This window comes from Cavia porcellus, unplaced genomic scaffold (genome assembly GCF_034190915.1).
Source record: "Cavia porcellus strain 051 isolate PalLab524CR breed Dunkin Hartley unplaced genomic scaffold, mCavPor4.1 scaffold_21, whole genome shotgun sequence".
Lineage (NCBI taxonomy): Eukaryota > Metazoa > Chordata > Mammalia > Rodentia > Caviidae > Cavia > Cavia porcellus.
This window is the reverse complement of record NW_026947504.1, coordinates 56,866,348-56,888,185: the sequence shown is the minus strand read 5'-3', so window position 1 is coordinate 56,888,185 and position 21,838 is coordinate 56,866,348. Positions and strand designations below refer to the sequence as shown.

Here is a 21,838-nt window from a genome sequence, read left to right as displayed (position 1 = left end):
GTTCAAGATTTTTATTATTATAAGTAATATAAAGTTGTTAAGGAATGCAGTATATCTATGTTAGTGAGCAGTATAGCAGTCAAGCTGTGGAATGTTTGTTTCAGCTCTTCTCATTATTTTTGAGTGGTAGTTCCCATGTCCCCTTATGTGATTTGCATTATCAAAATGTGACTTTCTGAAAATGTGATCTGACCAGCTTTATTAACAATTGAATACTATCTTGTAGAGTTTAGTTTTATCTTGGTCTCGTTTCCTGAACTTGATTGTGAGATTCAGGGGATTAAGGGCCATATCATCTCTGTATTTTTACTCAGTGCTGTTTAGGGAAATACACAGTCAACGTTCATGAACTGTCAGTGAACAATAAACAGAGCTACCTCTGAATATAGATATTTGGGATGTTCTGATTGTCTCCTTCTCTGTAAGTGTAATGAAATTATTTTCTACTAAAGAAAATACCTTGTGAGGATCAGTGAAGCACTTTGAGTTAACAGTAATTCAAGTCAACTTACACAATTTATAAATGGATTGAGAAATTATATTATTAAAGGTAGAAGACCTAAAATTTTAACTATTATATATAAAATAAATCTTTGATAACTTAATAGTGCTTAAAGTTGCTTCTAAGATTCACCAAATAGGGGAAAAAGTTACAGGAGAATTTATGAAGTATCTATATTTATTTTTAAAGTATAGATTATATAATGCTAAGCTTATGGTATTCTGGTTTATATTTCTCATTTTGAGGTTTTACTGCTACTTACTTTTGGGGACTCATTGGTTTAGAAGCTTAGGTGAATGCCATACATTTACATGGGTAATTATAGGGAGTATCCTATTTTAAGTTTTCTAATATGAAGTATCAAAAAAAATTTATAACCAAACTTTTTAAAAATATGGGATCCTGTTTTTTTAAGGACAAAAAGTGTTTATTATGAAAACAGTAAGTCAGTCAGTCAGGGTCTTTTCCCACATGAAGAGAAGGCAGTTTTGTATACAGGATCTGTAAGTGTTTCAAGATGAATGTGGTGGCATACACCTGTAATCCCAGCACTGGAAAGGCTGAGGCAGGAGGATCCCTGAGAGATCAAGGTCAGCCTGAACTGCATAGGTGGACTATCTTTAAAAAAAAGTCTTTGAGCCAGGTGTGGTGATGCATTCCTGTAATCCCAACACTAGGGAGGCTGAGGTAGGAGGATTGTTGCAAGTTCGAGATCAGCCTGGGCTACAAAGTGAGCCCGAGGCCAGCCTGAACTGCATAGCAAGATCTTGTCTCAAAAAATAAAAAAACAAAAAAATAAAAAGGGCTTTCAGACTTGTTGATAATTTGAAAAAATATGTAAATGTTTTGATTTCCTTGGAATGTGTATCATTCAATATGGTGGTTCTTTTTTGGCGGGGGTTGGGGGGAGAATCCGTCATGGGGAATCCGCCATGCTGTGTAATTCAGGCTGGCCTTGAACTCACTGTGTAGCCCAGGCTGACCTCAAACTCATAACAATCCTCTGTCTTAGCCTCAAGAATGATTGCTTGGTGATTTAGAGTAGGATAATTAGATGTGACTGGAATAAAGGGTTGTGATCTTCAGAGAATATGTGTAAAGATGTGAATTGAGTGTGGCAGTGAGCACAGACGGCCTGGCACAGTGGGTAGTTGGTGGGATCAAGACAGGGCAGATTTTGTTTGGCTTCTTAATTGTAAGGTGGAGTAGGGGGAGATAGGGAAGTAAAAAAATGCAGTAATACTGGAACATACGTTATTGAGATATAGCTCACACAGTGTGTAGTTGCTTTGATTGGGATCTTGAATATTCAAGGGCCCATGTGTTCAAAGCTTGTTTCTTAGCCTTGGTGCTATTAGGAGGTGGTAGAACCTTTAGAAAGCTGTGCTCAGTGGGAGAAGGTAAGGTTATTGGCAGTGCACCCTTGAAAGACATGTGACTGTTTGGACCCCAGCCCTTTGTTCTCTTTTGCTTACCTTTGATGAGGTAAGCAGGTTGCTCCACCTCATGTTCCCTGCCATGATGTGCTGTCTTACCACAGGTGCCAGTACAGTGGACCTAAGAAATCATGGACTGAAACTATAAGCCAAACAAATCTTTTCTTCTTAAAAGTTGGTTTGTCTTAGGTATTTGTTACAGTAATGGAAAGCTGACACAATATTAAAGAATAATAAAATTGTGACAGAGGTATCAGACAGATATTTTTCATGTACTCTCCTATCCCTACACATAAACAGACTCAACCATTATCAGCACTCTCTCACCAAACTAGTGCATTTGTTACAATTTGTGAATCTATATTTCTACATCATTATCCCCTGAAGCTCATAGTTTACTTTTAGGTATTGTACATACAGTGCGTTTGGACAGTTAGTAATAATCAAGTGTAATATATCTTTTAAACTTCATCCCTGTCTTTTTGAGGTTGATCGCTCACTTCTATTTTTCCTCTCCTCTACTCTCTGCTGCCTTCCCCTTATTGCAGTACCAGGCGTGGAACCAAACCCTTGCACTGACTGCTGTGCTGCTGAGTCACTTCCTGAGGCCTATTTTATTTTGAGGTAGAGTCTTGCTAAGTCATTAAGTTGCCCAGGCTGGGGCCAAACTTGTGATCTTCTTGACCCAGCTGTCTAGAGTTCTGGGCTTATAGGCAAGTCCCACCGTGCTTAGCACCGTCTTCCTCCTTATCTCATCTTCATTCAGTTGTACAGAGTCTTGCTGAGTTGCCTAGACTGGCCGTGAACTTTTTGTTTTTGTTCTTGGTTTTGTTTTGTTTTTTTGTTTTGTGACAGAGTCTCACTACGTAGCCCAGGCTGGCTTCAAATTTGTACTTCCTGAGTGCTAGGATTACAGGCATATGGTAACATGCCTGGCTGGGTTTGAGCTTTGTATCTTCCTGAGGCTTCCAAATTGTGGGGACTACAGGTGTGCTGTCCTGGAAGCTCATTTCTTTTTAGTGCTGAATAATATTCTGTTCTTTATCTGTGTCACAGTTTATGCATTTTCCCACTGGCAGACATTTTCATTAATTGGAAGCTTGACAATATGAATAAAGTTTTTATAGATTTTTGTGTGGATATATGTTTTTACTTTTGGGGTGTGAATATTAAGGATTGTTGGTAAAAAACTGTCAAAGTATGTTCCAAAAGTGACTGTATCATTTTGCCTTTTAACCAGCAATGAGAGTTTCTTTTGTCTCACATCTGTGCTAATGTTTGGTATTGTCAGTGTTCTGGGATTTGAGTCATTTTGATAGGGATATAATAGTATCTAATCATTTTAGCTTATTTTTCCTTGATGAAATATGATCCGTAGTATGTTTCATATGCATATTAGTCAGCTTTCCTACTGTTGCAACAAAATACTTGGTACCCACAATTTTAAAGAAGAGAGGTTTATTTGGCTCACAGTTTCCAGTGAGTTGAGTCCAAAGTCAGCTAGCTCAAAGGCAGCAGGGGCGTGGTGGAGGGGCTTGGTGGAGGACAGCTATTCATCCCATGGCTGTTAGTAAATGGGGGGGGGGGTAGGAATGTCTGTAAGAGGCAGGGACAGAGACAGACAAACAAAAACAAGACTGGGACAAGAATACACCCTTCGGGGCTGGCGATTTAGCTCAGCGGCATAAGCGTTTGCCTTGCAAGCAGGCAGTCGTGAGTTCGATCCCCAGTACCGATAAAAAAGGAAAAGACAAAAAAAAAAAGAATACACCCTTCTACAGGTCATGCCCTCAGGTCTTCATCTCCAGCTCAACTTACCTCCTAACATGTTCACAATAAATCTACTGATGGGACTGGCACCTCCATGAAACTTCTAGGAACTGTTTTAGATCTCACCCATAACATATGCTTATTGTATATCTTTGTTTTGTTTTATTTTTGTTTCTTGGCAGTGTTGAGCATTGGACCTGGAGCCTCTTACATTCAAGTACTCTGCTTTTGAGTACATCCCTAGTTTCCCTTCTATGATGTTTTAAATTTTGAGACAGGTTCTTGTGGCATTCTCCAGGCTAGCCTCCAGATTAGTGTTCTTTCTGCCTCAGGCTCTTGAATAGCTAGGATTATAGATGTGTGTTACCATGCCAGGTTACTGTACATCTTCCATATGTTTATCTGTATTTCTCTGGTAAAATGTCTGTTAGGATTTTTTGGATCATTTTGAAATTGGGTTGTTCATTTCTCAGAGCTTTTTTTTTTATTGTTTTAAGAGGTTTTTACATATTGTGTTTGCCTCTTAGCAGATGGGTCCTTTGCAAATATTTTTTCCCATTCTGTAGCTGCTTTTATTCTCTTGACATACAGAATCATTTAGTTTTAACAAAGTCCGGGTAATCAGTTGGGGTAATATTTTCACCACCAAATCACAGTTACCTAGTTTTTTTCTCTGGAAGTTCTATAGTTGAACATTTTACAGTTGGATTTGTGATCCATTTTGAAGTAATGTTAGGAACATGTTTTAATTCTATCTAGATTGAGTTTTTGAATGTAGATGTCCAATTGTTCCGATACTATTTGTTGAAAAGACTGAACTTTCATTATATTGCCTTTGTTTGCTCTTTTGTGAGAGGTCAGTTGGCTATATTTAAGTGAATTATTTATGAGCCTTTATTCCATAGAACTATCTGTCTCTGGCTATAATTTAATGTAATTTAGGGATGTATGTTTAAATGCAGCCCATGGTCTGTTGGTCTTTCTAGTCAATGTATTCAGGTATTCTGGCTTAAAAATCTGACTGACTAGTTTTCCTTGTACTTTTGCCGCATTATGAATAGCCATAACTTGTTTATTGACTTGGAGTTTTCCTATAAGCATTGGATGCCATTGATAAATTTTACATAGAGAAATAAATCATACTTTCATTTTTGGTGATTGTTTCTTACTCTAGGCTGAAAAAAAAACACTAGACAGAAGCTAGAATACTGTTGGTAAGGGTCAATCAACTTAGTGTATGAAGGAGATATAATCCTTGGCTGTTGAATGATTTATACGATTTGTAAATTTTGCTTTCACCAGATGGCAAGTCTTTTTGTAAGAGTGGGTCTTAAGGGAGAATAGTTTCTACCAGAAGACTATTATGCAATGTGGGGAATGGAGGTAGTGTAGGCAGTCACGTAGTAAGATGTCCTGGAGGTCCTTTGAAGCAACCTGTTTCAGCCTTTACCACTCATTCATTGCCAGAGTAACTCAGATTCCCAGAGTGATGGGAATCTGCTGTTAGTGCAAGTGGGGAAGACATTGAAGTAGAGACCTTTTTTCCTAACATGAAAATTTTAACAAAGGGAAGTAAACAGCCACAGAAATGAAACAGAATTTCCTTGCAAGTTAGTTCTTGCTTGTTGGAGAGAAATTTTCTAACTGCCCAAACAGGTTTTGCTGATAAGTACATTTTAACATGTTTGTATTCCCTGGCCAGGTGTTTTTTTCAGTCAGAGTTCAGATTTAGGTGCTGTATGGAAGAAAATTGCTTAAATTAATAACAAAAGCATCAGTTCATGATATTTGAGAAAGCTTTCAGCCTGTTTGAGACTTTGTTTTTATAAACAAAGTTAAAACTAAGTCAGATTACTGTTGGATATTTCCCTTTTAGGTTTAAATTTCTTTGTTTTTAAAACAGATTTTAAAAAAAGGGGGTTAATCTTGAGACCACAGGTATGTACAGGTCTAGGTATGGGATCTATTTGGCTGCTTTCTTTGTAAGGTGTTATAAATGCTGCCTGAATGTAATCTGACACCAGGTAGGCCCAAGTGGCCAATGTGGAAAGTGAAGAACTATGTGAAAGAACTGGAATTTCAGGTCTGGGGAGTAATTGTGGCTTGCCCTTAGTTGGGAACAGTTCCTAAGTGTCAGCAAAAGGGAAAAGGATGGAGTACTCAATCTGTTTGGCATGGAGCACTCAGCCTGATTCATATTCTCCTTCTTCCTCTCCCCCTTTCTTTTTCCTTGAGTCTCTCTTTTATATGCTTGGAGTTAAAGTGAGCTTGATCAAGATTGTGAAGATCTGTCTCATCTTTGTATAAACCACCAGAGATCTGAGACTTTGTAAATAAAATACAAAAACTCAATTTGTACTTCATTTACATGAAAGTAGAATTATACTATATTTAACAAAGTTAAACGTAGTTATGAATTGTTTAGTGTGCTAAAGATCCTCTCATTTCATCACAAGTACTGCAGAAAACAAAATTCAAAACAAAACAAAACAAAAAATAAATCAAGCTAGGTATCTCACTCACCTCTGCATCGCATTCTCCTGTTAAAGAATGCCTAATTGTTTCTCCCAGTCAGAGAATACTTGGCTGAACATGGTGGTACATGCCTGTAATCCCAGTACTGGAGGCTGAGGCAGGAGGGTAGCCATGAGCTCAAGGCTAGCCTGGACTGCATAGTGAGTGCCAGGCCAACCGGAGCGATGTGGTGAGACCTTGGCTCAATCAACACCGAACCAAACCAAAAGTTACTTAAAAGACAATTGGGAAGCTGGGGATATGGCTTAGTAGTAGAGTGCTTGTCTAGTGATAGAACTGTGGGAGACCGGCGGCGGCTGAAAAGATAAGGAAGTATGAAATATAAATTACCTTTATTTTGAGAATGCGGGGAGAGACACCCCGATCTCCTGGGGTGTGGCATCTCCACCCCGGGGTCAGCGATCTCTCCTTGGAACACGTGGAGTGGGGGCCTATATGTAGCTTAGGTTAGGGGTGGTGCCTGAGAGGGCATTAGGGACGCACAGGTAGCCCATTGGCACTCATTTGGCGCCAGGGGCAAATTCCTAAGGGTGGGGGGAGATAGAGTCACAGGTAAATCTCTAGGGGTGGGGGAGAGAGGAGCTCCAAAACTCACCTAGCACCAGGCTCTATTTTGTCATTAGACTCACAAAAATAAGTAAGTAAATAACACCTAGAATGGTTTTAAAGTGCTGCTGGGGATCAAATCCAGAGAGCCTTGTGCATTGTAGGCAAGTGCTCCACCACTAAGCTAAATCCCCAACCCCTAGAGACATATTTTAAAACTTTTTCTAAACCTTTTTTCAATTCTTCAAATATTTGGGGGAAAAAAGGAACAATTTGGTCACTTTGTGACATTAACCTGCCCCCTCCCTTGTGTATAACATTATGCACAAAGAGGTTTACCATGAGATGTACTTTAAAGTAAACTGTTCTTTGCTCTGCTCTTACTCAGCAGGATATGGGGACTATTATTGTCCTTGTTTGAGAAAGTTCAAATCTGATTACTTGACTAGCTACAATGTGGTGTGTTTCATAATTGTTTTCTCCATATCCACATCTTTTATGTAAATTATACTACATTTAAAGAACTAGAAAGAAAAGTGTCAGCAAAAATATTTCAAAGTATTTTAATGAGTTTATGAGTTATGGTAGTCTTATTTTCATTTTTTGGGCTGAGTGAATGTATAAAGTAAGATGGTATGATATGGTAGAATTGGAAATAAGCAGAAGTAAAACTAAGACTTAAAGATATAATGGAAGGCCAAGCAAGGCAGGGCCCGTGATTCCAGCATTTGGGAGACTGAGGCAGAAGCATTGCTGCTAGTTTGTAGACCACTAGGACTACAAAGTCAGTTCAAGGCCAGCCTGAAATAAGTAGTGAAACCTTGTCTCACACAGACATAATAATGATAATGGAGAAATCTACAAACCCCTCTCCTACAGTTGTTCCACATAAAAACATGGTTGAAATTGATCTGTTCCATCTTCTGGAAATCATGGAAATCACAGCTGTCCTTCAAGTATCTTATCCCTTTTGTATAATTAGTACATCAGGAAGGAAAAAAAAAGTCCTAGCTGCTCACAAAGAAGCAAACACAGAAGATTCTTCTGTGAGTGGCTGCTTATATGAATCAAAGGGCAATATAAAACCATGGGAGCAGGGAAGAAAATAATCTATTGTAAGTATCAAATGGTTACATAAAAGCATTGTGGAGGATGATGGTAAGGTATTTTTGTTATGGATACATAGGTACGCGACTTCTCTTTGGCTTTCAATTAGTACATAATAGGGATTGAACCCAGGGCCTTCCTTATTCATGCAGGACAAGGACTCTTATTACTGTTACGTTTCCAGTTCTTTAATTTTTTTTATTATATAAAGGATTTCTTAATCTTCCAGATATTCTTCTACAGAAAAATATTAATGAAGTTCTGTTACTGTATCTAGGAGCTACTAGATATACTAGTTAGATTTAGATTTTTAGGAAAGTTAGTTTTTATGTCAGCTTTATCCCCAGACATGTCCCTTTAACATTATTAAAAAAGGAGTACCCAGCCTTTGTTTGAAATCAGCTTTCTTTTTGAAATATTTGTACTAAAATTGTAAATGCTATTTTAAAGAACTAGGCATTATTTCATGATTGTTTTTGTATCATTTTTTGTCGTATTTATGTTTATTATCATTTCATACAATTTTTAATAAAATCACTCACTAATTTAGTTTTACTCAAACTGAGTTCTAGCCAGTGGCTTCCCATTCACACCCAATCCTCAATTAATCTTTTACATTCACTTTTGTTAGTAGTGGTAACTTTTTATTTTTCATTTTTTAAATATAGAACTATTTTTGGCAGACATTTTAAAAGCATTTCTCCCTCTGCTGTGAATTTGTTTCTGCTCTTAAGTTGCGTTTCTGTTTTTCTACTATTGTAAAATGCAGTTCTTTGCATGTTCTAATTTGCCATGACGTGGTCAAGTGCTGTTTCCTTCCTGTTGGCTTGTAAGCCTGTTCCAGAGATAAGGGTACATTTCAGTGTATTAAAAAAGAAGTCATTGAAGACAGGCTTAAGCATGGTAACTCTTAAAAGCATTCTACTTATCAGAAACCTTTTTCTATAACAGAAAAAGTAGACTTTAATTTCTGCTTATTTTTAAAAGCTTTTATGATAGTCTGTATGAAATTTTAAGTTCATTAGATTTTAAATTATTACATTTATTCGATCTAACAAGGATGCTATCTGAATACTTCTATTAAGGACAAAAATATATATTAAATTGAGATTACTTGTAGACTGATAAATTCTTAGATGATTTAATGGATTAATGGAAGGCAGAGAATTACATGTTCATTATTGCAGTTGTAAACTCCATTATTAATGCTGTATTTTTTGTTTTTTAACTGAGGGAATGAGAAATATTTTCAATAGGGACAGTGCTTTTAGCAGGAATGAAATCTTTAAGGAAATATATATATCTAAAAATGTGTCTAAAAATCTGTATTCATGTTATGTTGATTTTATTTAGAAACTGCAACATAAAATTATTGGAAATACTGCGCACTATATCAGTTATGTTTTAAATGGACAATTGTTTCTTCACAATGAATTTAATGTTTTGTCTTTCAGGTCAAGAAGATTAAGAGAAGAAAAAGTTTAGGAAAATTGCCTGTTTGTTTTAGACTATTAGTGAATCAAGAAAGTTTGAAGCATCTTCTTTAAAGAACATCTTGGGTATACAGTAGTTTCACAGACTTGGCTGAGAGGTTCTACCCAAATTTGTCAGTGGACCCTACTGCTGTACTCGAATTTGTTTGGAATTTTTTCTCATGTGGATCTAAGGGGAATGCTTTATTATGGCTGCTGTTGTCCAACAGAACGACCTAGTATTTGAATTTGCTAGTAACGTCATGGAGGATGAACAACAGGTATGAGACTTAGAGAAAAATTGAATTTTAATAAAGTTGCTGTTTTTTTTCATTTGAAATAGAAAATTACTTTAAAAGACAAATGTAAATATTTGGAGGTAATATGCTGTTATGTTTTAAGTGCCAGTTAATTCATAAAATATAAACTTTACCCTTAGCTTTGATGTGGTAATAAGGAAGTAATACTTTGGGAGTTTAGCTTGGTTTTCCTTTTTTTTTTTAAGTAAATTTAACAGTAAATGTCTATTTATTTCAAAGTACTTTTGGAATATTCTAGAAAACGTAATAAATTTTAATTATATAATTAACATTTATAATTGTGTGCAGTTTCTTCAGGCAGGTGAAGTGGTATTAACAGTCCCATGACATACATCACTTCAGTCCAAAGCATAGAACTAACCTCCTCTAAGAGCTAGGAGTTTTTGAGATTTTATTTTTTTAATTTATTTTTTATTTTTTTGAGACTTTATAATTTATTTCATTTTAAATAGGTTATGTGGGGAATGTAAGATATGATGTGGGAGAAATGGTATGTTGGAGAGCTAGTCTGTTTACTAGGAAAAATATTTTGAGAACCAGTAGGTTTAAAATTTGCCTAATAAAGTTGATTTATATGTTGAAATAGAACTAATCCTAAGGTCTTAATAGGCCAATTTTAATGTTATGCTTTTATTATAAAAACATATAGTTAATGCAGATAATAAAATGATTCTGAGCTTTTTCAGGACATTATTATTTCTTGTTTGTAGTGTTCTTTGAAATGACAATAAATAAACCTACAACAAATGAGCATTTAGATTAAATTGCTCTAAAATCAAGATGAGCTTCAACTAGGAAGGAAATTTTCTAAGGGAGACGATTGGATGGTCGAGACTGAAAAATATAGCAATGATGAATTTAATCCAGAAATAATAAAAAAGGTATTTTAGGAGAGGAAAGTGTTTTGAATTTGTTTTTTAAAAGGATGTTATGTATCTGTTAAGGTATGAAAATGAGTATGTACTGTGCTGCCCTCTTAGATGAAAGATCCTGTCATAGGCCCCAAGCTTGATGTGGTGAGGTTTTATCTCGGGGTGTGGTGGCAAAAGACAGAGTTGTAAGCCACTCATTGGTATGGTTGACTTAACTCTTTTGATCATGAGAAGTGCATTTTACATTCTGGTACCATGCTTATACATGGATATACGTAGCTTTAAATTCTGAAACAATACTTACATACTTACTATACACAGTGTTCTTGATTTGTCTTAGAGAGGTTGTATCTTTGGAAAGGGTGCTATAAGTATCAGCAATCAACGCTACATATATATATTTTCTTTTTTTGATGAGATATTGGGAACTGAATCCAGGGCCTCCTACATGCTGAACATCCTGTCACTGAAACACACCTCCAGCCCTGCATTTTCTTCAATTATTTATTTTAACTGAATAAAATGAACCTATTTTTTTGTATACTATTATAAGGGCTTTATAAATATCAACCATATGAGGTGAATACAATGTCCTCATTTTATCGTGAGGAAATTGAGGCATGAAGAGGTTCAATAACTTCTCTCCAAACCTCATACAGTTAATAAATAATGAAGACACCGTTTGAACATTAGTGGTTTGACTTTCACTAATGATATTATGATGTTGCATAAGACAGTAACCTTACTATCTTATCAGTGTCAGAACATTTGAAACTTGGCCAGACTTACTTTTTACAAAATATGGCCATGAGGAGAGCAAAAATTTAATTGCTTCATAAAAAGGTAGACGTAGTGGTGTCAGACTTACCATTTTTTTATAATCTGTGGTTCTGTCTCCTTGTATTTGCTTATTCAGTTTACTTTTAATATAAAAGTGGTAACTTGCCATTTATAAAGAAGTCACTTAATACATAATATAGTGAAAATCTGTATCCTCAGAAGAAATGGTTGCTTTTTTATATGTGTATAATAATTTTTATTATATCTTTACATAAGGATTACTAGTGATCTATCATAGGGAGTTAGACATGTATACTGTATGTTTTAATGCTTTTTACGTTTGGTATGTATTTTTTAGACAAAAGACTACAAGTAAATTGTATATGTACAAAACCACATAAAGGTAGTTGTAAGGTAGAAATGAAATTATGCTAAACTTCCTGACGACTTGTTTTTATTTCATGTATGATAACTGTGTATGTGTATTTATGTAGGGCTCTGCGTCATTCTATATGATGAATGGTGTGTTACTTTTTTTCCCTTGTCCTTGAATCCTTGACCGTGGCTATTATCAGAATTTTGCTGTTGTATACAGTGTTGCTGCCAACATCCTTATTTGGGTTCATAACAGACCCTCCTAATGGTTAAGAGTTCAGATGTTGAAGTCAAATGCCTGAATTGAATAGTGGCTCCACAGTTTACTACCTCTGTGACCTTGGGCAAACTACTTAACCTGTCTGTGCTTTTGGTTTTCATATTCACAAAATAGGAATACAAATTACTGAACCTAAATTACAGAATTATTCTGAGAATTAAGTGAGTTGCTGCTTATAAAGCTCTTACAACCGTGCTTGGCATATAGCTAATATCTATGGAGCACTTTCATTTTGTCATTAAAAGGCTGATCAAAAAATAATGTGCTTAAATTTTTAAAAAAATTATTACAATAAAAATACATAGCCATTAATCCCCTGCAGAACACTCTCCTGTGCTTTGAATATACTTATGCCATCATTCTTGCCAATTTATGAAGCACTTCTAGAAGTCCTCTGGTTTTTTGTTTTGTTTTTTGTCCTTTTGAGACAAGGTATTGCTATGCAGTTCAGGCTGGCCTTGAGCTCACTGGGTAGCCCAGATTGGTCTCGAACTTGCAACAGTCCTTCTGCCTCAGCCTCCCAAGTGCTGGAATTACAGGCATGTGCCACCATGCCCAGCTCTTTCATGTCTTTATTAGATGTGTTAAAAAAAAAATGTGGTGAATGCTATTGAGTGCCATCCAGAAAAAAACAGGCTCATAGGAACATTAAATTGAGACAGCCATGACAGTGCACCTAATAACACTCATGCCAGAATTCCAGGACTGCTTCAAAGAGTGGCAAGAGTGATGCAGTGTCTTCAAACTGAGAGTGATTATTTTGAGGCGTTAATGGCAATGTCTTTTAATTTAGTACATTTTTAAAATCTAAACATTCACCTATTTTTCAATCATACCTTGTTATGTACAGACTTCAGTTTTGAACTTGATAGTATATTCCATTAACTTTTTATAGTTCTACTATTACATTGTTTTCATTAATATCATTTATAGATTTAATATCTAGTAGGATACTCCTTATTAGGATAGAGTTTTGAATGAATTTTATTAGTTTAAGTTACATAGACTGTTCTGATTTTTAACTTTACAAAGTTAAGAAAGACATTTTTTTTTTTTTTTTTTTTTTTTTTTTTGGTACCCAGGATCGAACTCATAACCTCTCACTTGCCGGGCAGGTGCTTATGCTGCTGAGCTAAATCCCCAGCCCCAAGAAATACTTCTTTTAAAAAGTTTACCCTGTTTTATGATCCCGTATTGGTTAGTTCTTTATAAAACAGCTGAAAACACTATATTAAAATATATTTCCTGTTTTCAGTTATACTGTGTGATTATATATCTACTAGTCTAAAGAAACTGTTGTTTGTCAATGTCTGTTTGCCAGCACTTCGATTACTTTCTCATCCATAAATTTCTACTCTTCAAAATTACTTTGAAACTTTTGGGTGGAGGTGGTAGGTATTGGTATTAGAAAATACCAACACTGTTGGTGTTGACAGTTTAGAAGTCTGTACTTGCTGTCATTTCTAAACTGTAAGTGTTTCTAGCTGACAAAAAAGTACTTATGTCTAGTTTTGAAGTGATTATACTTCAAGGTGCTTTAAACAGATGTGTTTGCGTGATAAATTTATAACAAGAAGAAAGCTGTATCTATAGATACAAGTTTGAAGTTTACCATATATTAAGTGTTTCATTTTAAAAGTAGAATTTCTAGCAAATCATACTATTTATGCTTAATGAGAAGCTTGGTGACATGTCTGGAACAAGTATTTTATAGACTTATCACAAAATGGGAAGAGGTAGTCTAGGCAGTACTAGATATTGATCCCAGAACCTCATAAGTCAGAAGAGGAAGTCTTAGGACTTTCCTGGGTACACATTGGCCTAGTTTAACTGTTGATTCCTAAAGGTTAAAAACCATGGAAGATAATTAGAATTTGAACATACAATTGGTATGAAATGTGGTAGAACATTCCTGAGCAGACAGTAAGAAGGCAGGAAAGCATTTGGAAAGATCATAATAGGCTGGGAAAAAAAAAATTGTAGTACAAGAAATAACACTGTCTTGCTTTCTTTTTAGACGTTGCTTAGTGATTTTTTAAATGTGACATTTGGGAAGTAGTAGTACTCAATGTAATAAGAGAGGTGAAAGCCGTATTGGTGATTCAAAGAATTACAGACTTTGACTGCATTGAGACTTTGGGAAAGCTTCTCTATGAGTGTTACATTTGAATGAGATCTTCACGAAAGACCAGTGTATTCTCTAGATGAAGGAAGGGGAAGTGTTCCAGAGCAGTGAAATGCACCAGAATTTTTTAATGAGTTTCTCTTGACTGCATGATCAATCTAAATACCTAGCATTTACAGTTAAAAGCTGTGACTGACTGTGTCTTGTTCCTGTTTTTTGCACTGCATTTTTTTTTTTTTTTGGCCAGCCTATTATATGATTTTCCCACATACTTTCCTGCCTTTTTACTATCTGCTCAAGAATATTCTACCACATTTCATACCTATTTATTGTATGTTCAAATTCTAATTATCTTTCGTGGTTTTAGAACAAAATCTACTAATCCTAAAAATCATCCATTCAGAAATTAACAACTTTATCCTGTTATTCCTGTATCACTATAATATCATACATTACAGATTTTCCCAGTTAGTACCCTGTTTTCGAAAGAAAACAGGGCTAGTCATTATTTCTCTCTTTTTTTCTACTTACCATACTGCCAGGGTAAACCCTTTTTTCTGTTGTCACTGTTGTTGTAGTACTGGATATTGGTCCCATAAATGTTTGGCAAGTGCATGCGTATATACATATAAGTACATATACATATACATATACAGGCACATATGTGCCCTTATCTTTTTAGAAGATCTTTAGATGATGATAAGTGATACCTTATCCTCCAGGTCTCCTAACTATAGTATATATTTTTTTGGAACCTGATTTTTCACATTCTCATTTAGTGTGTGGACATGACCATGTCACTAAGTTTCAATACCAGAAACAGTTATTCCTGCAGTCTTTTTTTCTGACAGTATTGTCCATTGTTTTGTTGTATATCTTTAGTGAAAGCTGTCTCAAGTACCTTGTTAAAAATGTTACTGAAGGGCTGGGGATTTATCTTAGTGGTATAAGTGCCTACCTGGCAAGTGTGAGGTTATTAGTTCAATCCCTGGCACCAAAAAAAAAAAAAAAAAAAAAAAAAAAAAAGAAAGAAAAAGAAAAGTTACTGAAATTGTAGATAAAAGAGTTCTGTCAGGTTTTAATATTATTATTGTCTGGAAAAACTAACATGCCTGTAGTTTTCCTATTTTTTAGGAGATTTCTTCAGGCTGCAGGGGGCATTTATAATGCAAGTGGGTTCTGAAAATGAAACTGTTGTACATTGAGAAGATACATGTAAGAGTGTACAAAATTACCATTTTTTCCAGCAAGGATGGTAAAATTGTTAAGTTACAGATTAAGAGTTTCTCATAAAATAAAGGAATGAGCTTGATAGTATTCTGTGTGTGATTTGGTAGTACCAGCAATGTGGAGAGCCAAAAGTTGGGATATGTGTTCAAATGTGTTCACATGAATACAGATGATACTGAATCAGGTAGGACATGGGCTCCAGAAACATTCAGGAAGGAATTTTACTAGAGTGTTTATTCAGCATTTTCCCATGTTTTGTTTTGTCTTTTCTTTTAAACAAGGATTATCCTATTTGATTCTTACTACAATCTTAAGAGGGTAGGTATTCACATTCTTACTTCATAGAAGAATTAAATGAGGCCCAAGAGAAAGGAAGCAGCTTGCCTGTAATTACATTTCTTGTGCTTGTGGAGTTTTTTTTTCTTCTCTTTTTGAGACAGGTTCTCATTGTGCAGTGCAGGCTGACCTTGGGTTCACTTTGAAGCCCAGGCTGGTGTTGAACTTGCAACAGTCCTGCCTTAGCCTCCTAAGTGCTGGGATTATAGGGGTGTGCCACCACGCCTGGCTTGTAATTAATTCCTACTAAGTAAAAAATCTGGGAATGATAACCACCCTGAGTTTTCAGCTATTTGAATTACACTAGTTACTGTCACATGTTAAATTGTGGAAAAGTAGTTTTAAATGGGAAGAGCTATTACAATTTGCATTTTAGACAAAAAAAGTATCATTATAGTTAGTGTAATTGCAGTAGACAAACTGTCCACTTGGTAACAAAAAAAGGCTGCATATACAGGTATGCTTTATAGTGATACTGCTCATCCATTTAAAAGTATAATTCACTGGTTTGAGTCTATACACAAAGTTGTGTGTCTACCACTGTAGTCAATTTTAGAATATTTTATCGCACTCACAGTCTGTATGCATTTCCAGTAATGTGTTATTTCTACCCACTCACTTCTTCCAGCCCCTGAGAAGCATTAATCTACGTTCTATCTGTGTATATATGCCTATTCTGGGCATTTCATATAAATGGAACATTGCAATATGTAGTCTTTTGTAACTGGCTCCTTTCACTTAAGAATTAATGTTTTCAAGGTTCATCCATATTACACCATGTGTTAGTACTTAAGTCTTTTAATTGCTGAATATTTCATTGTGATTTTACCACATATTTTCCTATTCTGTTTACTTTTCAAAAGAATACTTTTTATAAGTGAAATTAGTATTGGTAAGTTTTTTTGTTGGAAATAAAATTGACAACTTTTGTTCTCTGAGAAAGTACTCAGTTGCTTACAGTAGCCTTGCTGGGTAAATAAGGATACTAGTACCTTTCCTTTTAATCTTAAATATAGTACCTTATTTTTAAAGAATTATTGTGTATATGTTGTGTATAGTAAGTCCCTGACTTACAGCATTCCAGTAGTGAACTTTTATAGGTATACTGTATAAGAGTCATGGGGGTACTTTGTAAGACTCATTTTTTGGAGAGCTACTGTTATAAAAACAGCTTGGCACTGGCAAAAAAAGAGATTTGAGAATCAGTGAAACTAAAAAGATGATAACGGAAACAACTTCAGACATACTTAGTTATTTGATCTCTGACAAAGGAGCCAAACATCTTTACTGAAGAAAGATAGCCTGTTTAATAGATGGTGCTAGAAGGGGCTGGGGAATTCAGCTCAGCGGCATAAGTGCCTGCCTTGCAAGCAGGCAGTTGTGAGTTTGATCCCCGGTACCGATAAAAACGAAAAAGACAAAAAAAAAAAAAAAAAAAAAATAGATGGTGCTAGAAATACTGGCTTTCTGCTTGCTGAGAATTGAACCTAGAGCTGAATCTCTCACGATGTGCTAAATTAAAATCAAAATGGGTCAAAGATCCAAATATTAAAACAAAAACACTTAATATTCTGGAATATAGAATAAGTAAAACTCTTAAAGATATAAGTAGGCAGAGACTTTATGAGTTAAACCTTGACCACACAGAAAATACTACAAAAGAATCAAAAACTGGGATCGCATCAAATTAAAAAGCTTTTGCACAGCAAAAGAAACTATGAGCAGAGTAAATAGCCCACACAAAGGGAAAAAATTTTATCAGCTCTTTCTCAAGGGACTAATATCTAGATGGTATTAAAAACTCAATCATATCCCCTCAAATTTAAAAGCCCAATCCAAAAATGAGCATCTGAGATGAAGAAATACAAATGGCAAATAACCATATGAAAAAATATTTAACATCATTTGGCAAATAACTATGAAAAAATATCCAACACCATTGGTCTTTTGCGAAATGCAAATTCCATCTCACACAGAAAGAATGACTATCATCAAAAAATTAACCAGTAACAGACACTAAAGGAACTGCGAGGAAGAAGGCACTTTTTTCTCCATTGTTAGTGAGGATATAGACTGGTGCAACCACTGTGGAGAGTCCTAAAAATACTACAACTAGAGATTATTCCATTTGACCCAGCTGTTGACCAGGGTGTTCCAGAAAGTTAACAGTATCATACCACAGTGATATATATACACCCATGTTAATGGCAGTGCCATGTGTACTAGCTAAATGTCCATCAATAGATGAATGAAGAAAATGTGCTTTTTATATACAATGGAATACTACTCTGTCATAGAGAAGGATAAACTTGAGACATTTTTAGGTAAATGAATGCACCTCCTAAGTGAAATAAGTCAGACATATATGTTCAAATCTCACATTGTTTCTCTTGCATGAGAAACCCAAAGAGTAAGTAAAGACCAAAATGGAGGGGTAGATATTAAGAAGTAGGACGAAAATGTTCAAAGGAGAATGAGAACAATGGAGAAGGCAGAGCGAAGGAAACGGAGGAAAGAGGGCTAAAAAATAGAAAAAAGAATGGGAGGGAAACAATAGAAACAAAGTTTTGTAAAGGAATGGAAGAAGGATTGAAGGAAAGGGAGGGAGAGGAATGGGGGAAAAGGAATTAAGATATATACAGGTACAAGTTGCTTATGATGAGTGTAATCACGGTCCAGAATATACCAATAAAGTTAATTTGAAAAGGACTCAATTATAAACAAATTTGTCTTGTGAATAGTCTCTCAGAGTGAAACTCATTTGTAAATTGGGGAGTTACTATATATACCATGGAAGATGCTTGTTAAAGGCCTTTTAGATGCAGAAAATACCTTATTACTTATGATCTTATTTAAATTCTTTGAGTTACTTGGATTCTGTATGTTTAAAATACCAATCTGTAGTGACTACTATGATATTTATTGCCTACTTTAATTTGTTAATAAAAGAAAAATTTGTCTCTAGTTAAAATTTATTACTGTCCCCCATGTACGTGCTGCTTTAGCTCATAACTAATTCTGTTTACATATAGCCACACACATATGTAACCACTAATATATTAAGTTTTTAATGTAGGTATTCCAATAAGAAAACAAAAAATTTTCATTGATTTGCTTACTTTTTGAGATACATGACCAAATTGTAATTTATCCTGGCAAAGACTAAAGAAGAGCAGTTGTCATTAAATAGGTATATGAGGATCAAACTTGAAATAACTGCACTGACATGTATAGTAGGATTTCAGATACTACCATGGGGGGAGTCTGGAGAAAAGATTATTTACTTGGACTTTTGCATTTTTGGTGGTGCTTTTCAACAGAAACAAGCCTTCAGAAACACTCATCTTGTGGAGCCAGCAAAAGTAAGACAACTTTGCTTCAGTAGTGGCTCTGAAACTTCATAAACTTTTTACCGTTTGCTGTGGAACCCTGGACCAAGGTTCCTGAAATAATAAAAATCACAGGTGTGTTGGATGCATTGTGCTTTTTGTGTCCATTTATGGTTTAGAGGACGTGCTTATAACCTGTAATGAACACTGACTGCAAGTGAGAATTTGATGGAGGCCCTTGGGAATAACCAGCAATTCCTGTCTTCTGAACTGTATCTAGGAGCTGGCTGGTTGTACTAAAAGTAGAAGGCCATTGGATTGTTTTGAGGGTTTTTTTTAACCTCTCTTTTTGTGGGATCAAAACTGAAGTGTTGGGGCTGGGTATTTAGCTCAGCGGCATAAGCGCCTGTCTTGCAAGCTGGCAGCTGTGAGTTCGATCGATCCCTAGTACCGATAAAAACAAACAAACAAAAAAACCTGAAGTGTGCACATGGGTATTCTCATTAAAACCAGTCACTTATCAGCTCGCAGATTCAGATATCTAGTGTCACTTAGCAATATTATGCTTTATTCAAAGAACATTTACAGTAACTTACTGGAAAAAAGTAAAAGATACCATGTCGAGTGGAAAAGTTAGGGACCCATCCAGAAGGGACATTAGGGAATAAATATGAACCACATACCTTTTATCCCTCCCCATTAAACATAGTGATTTAGTTGTAAATTCTGACTAAAGAGACAGCCATGTTAACGCTGGTGCTTTGAGTACCTGAGGATTGTGTTGTCTGTTGGAAGCTGGATTAATACCTGTGGATATCATCCTTTACCTACTTGAAAATTACCATTTTAAATGAATTTTCTCTGCAGTCTAAATTGATGGACTTCATGGTGTGAGTTGGGGGAAGAGCTTCCTTAGAATTTTAAACTTAAAGTGAAAGCATTTTAAAGTGTTGGAGTTCTTTTAAAAACCAAAAACCTCAAGCTTTAGATGAGATGAAAATTTCATTATGATTCTAGGTTACCTATAAGTTTCTGTACTTGCAATCTGTGGTAATGTTTAAGCTTTTCTCTAGGTTCAGATTTTAGCTGTTTTTGCAGGGCTAGTTGACTAGTGTCAGGAATACAAAATAGTGTTGTGGGATTTCAGTGGGAGACATTATATGAAGTACCTATTATGATAGCACTTTTATTATTATTGCTACATTAGGAGTGGGTATTATTTTATTCTGTTTTAAAGTTATAATATGGAAGAACTCTGAGATACTAGAGAACAATTTTTAGATAGCATTTTATTAGTGAGTACTGTGTAGAAGTATTTTATGTTAAAGACAGAAGTACTGCATGTTAAATGCCACAGACTTGGATCCTTCTTCCCTTCATACTGAACCATATAAAATAATATTTTTCTGTCATGCTGTTTATAATTCATAAAAACGAGAGTACTGATGGAAAAAAAGCCATTGGGAAGTGAGGCGAATAGGGGTACATATATTTATATTTTATATGCTTATGCTGCTTATGTTAACCTCTATGCCATGAAAGCATTTCCTGCTTTGGTTTTGCGTACATTGTAAAAATAACACTGCCTAACACTTTGTACAGCCTTTTATGGTTTACAGTCTTCTCTGTGTATACTTTGATTCTCACAGGTCACTTTATTGTAGGGATTAGCATTATTTTCTTTTTCTCCTGTGTTTTTGGTGCTGGGAATTAAAACTAGGGCTTTGCACATGCTAACCTAAGCACCCTCAGTTCATTTTTCCATTTTCTATAGTATGATCTTACCTTGAATTTATTGCTGGATAACTAGAAGACCTCTATTGAATCCTTTAGCTATAGTAGATTGATGTAGCAGGATTAAATGGCACCCAGGCATTTAATAGCAGAAGACGTATCGTTCTTCAAAATAATCTAGCTTAATGTATGTTTGGATTCCAATTCTGATTTATGTATATTCTTCTAGACTATCTACTAGTGGGTAATTTGCCATATCAACTGTCAAGTTTTTTCATGATATGGTACTTGATTATACTTCTGTTATGGGATGATGCAGAATTGTAGAATTTGAAATAGCATTTGACCTACTATACTGAAGTATTTTACAAGTTTTTGGAATGATAGTATTCTAGATTTCCTATTTTGCATGAAATTCAAATGTAAAATTAAGAAGAAAAGAAACAAAATTGTCAGAGAATAATTCCCACATTCATGAAACTGATAGACTAAGGTAGTTTGATAGAGGTGTGTTATTTTAGAGTTTAGTAAATTATTTTCAAAGTTTTAAGCAAGGCATGATGGTGCACATTTATAATCACAGCACTTGGGAAGCTCAGACAGGATTGTCTCAAATTCAAGATCAGCTTGGGCCATTTATTGAGTTAAAGCCAGCCTGAACTACGTAGCAAGGCTCTGTCTCAATATAAGTGTGATAATTCTTGTTATCCTCATTTTTCAGATAAGGAAAGTTTTTATAAGAATCTCAGATTGAATAAATGCATAAATAAATGTTCAGAAACGTTTAATTGTATTGATACTGAGTCTCTAATTCGAGAGTACAGACTTTAAGCCTTTATGCCAGGAAGTAAAGATAAAAGCTTCTTCACAGAGATCTTTGTGTTGGTTTCTGAAGATCTGTTGCGCCATCCTAGCTTGTCTTTTTTTTTTTTTTTTGTCTTTTTCTTTTTTATCAGTACCAGGGATTGAACTCACGACTGCCTGCTTGCAAGGCAGGTGCTTGCTTATGCCACTGAGCTAGATTGCCAGCCCCTAGCTTGTCTTAATATAATATTTCAATTCCTGAAGTGATACAGACTTTGGAAATTC

General features: G+C 35.3%; 1 protein-coding gene across 11 annotated transcripts in view; it reads left to right on the top strand.

Annotated features, from left to right (window-relative positions):
* The window catches only part of Elf1 (E74 like ETS transcription factor 1), a 92,698-nt gene that overhangs the window by 38,042 nt on the left and 32,818 nt on the right, over positions 1 to 21,838 (top strand). For 8 of the 11 annotated variants that reach the window (XM_063232711.1, XM_063232710.1, XM_063232709.1 and 5 more), the window contains one exon: positions 9,351 to 9,649. The exons of 1 other annotated variant lie outside the window; for it this stretch is intronic. In XM_063232711.1, coding sequence (XP_063088781.1) covers positions 9,578 to 9,649 — 72 coding nt within the window. In that variant the 5' untranslated portion in view covers positions 9,351 to 9,577. Of the gene's footprint in view, positions 1 to 8,771; positions 8,800 to 9,350; positions 9,650 to 19,006; positions 19,151 to 21,838 lie in introns of those variants that run through there. 2 more of the 11 variants (XM_013141134.3, XM_063232708.1) reach the window with 2 other exon arrangements.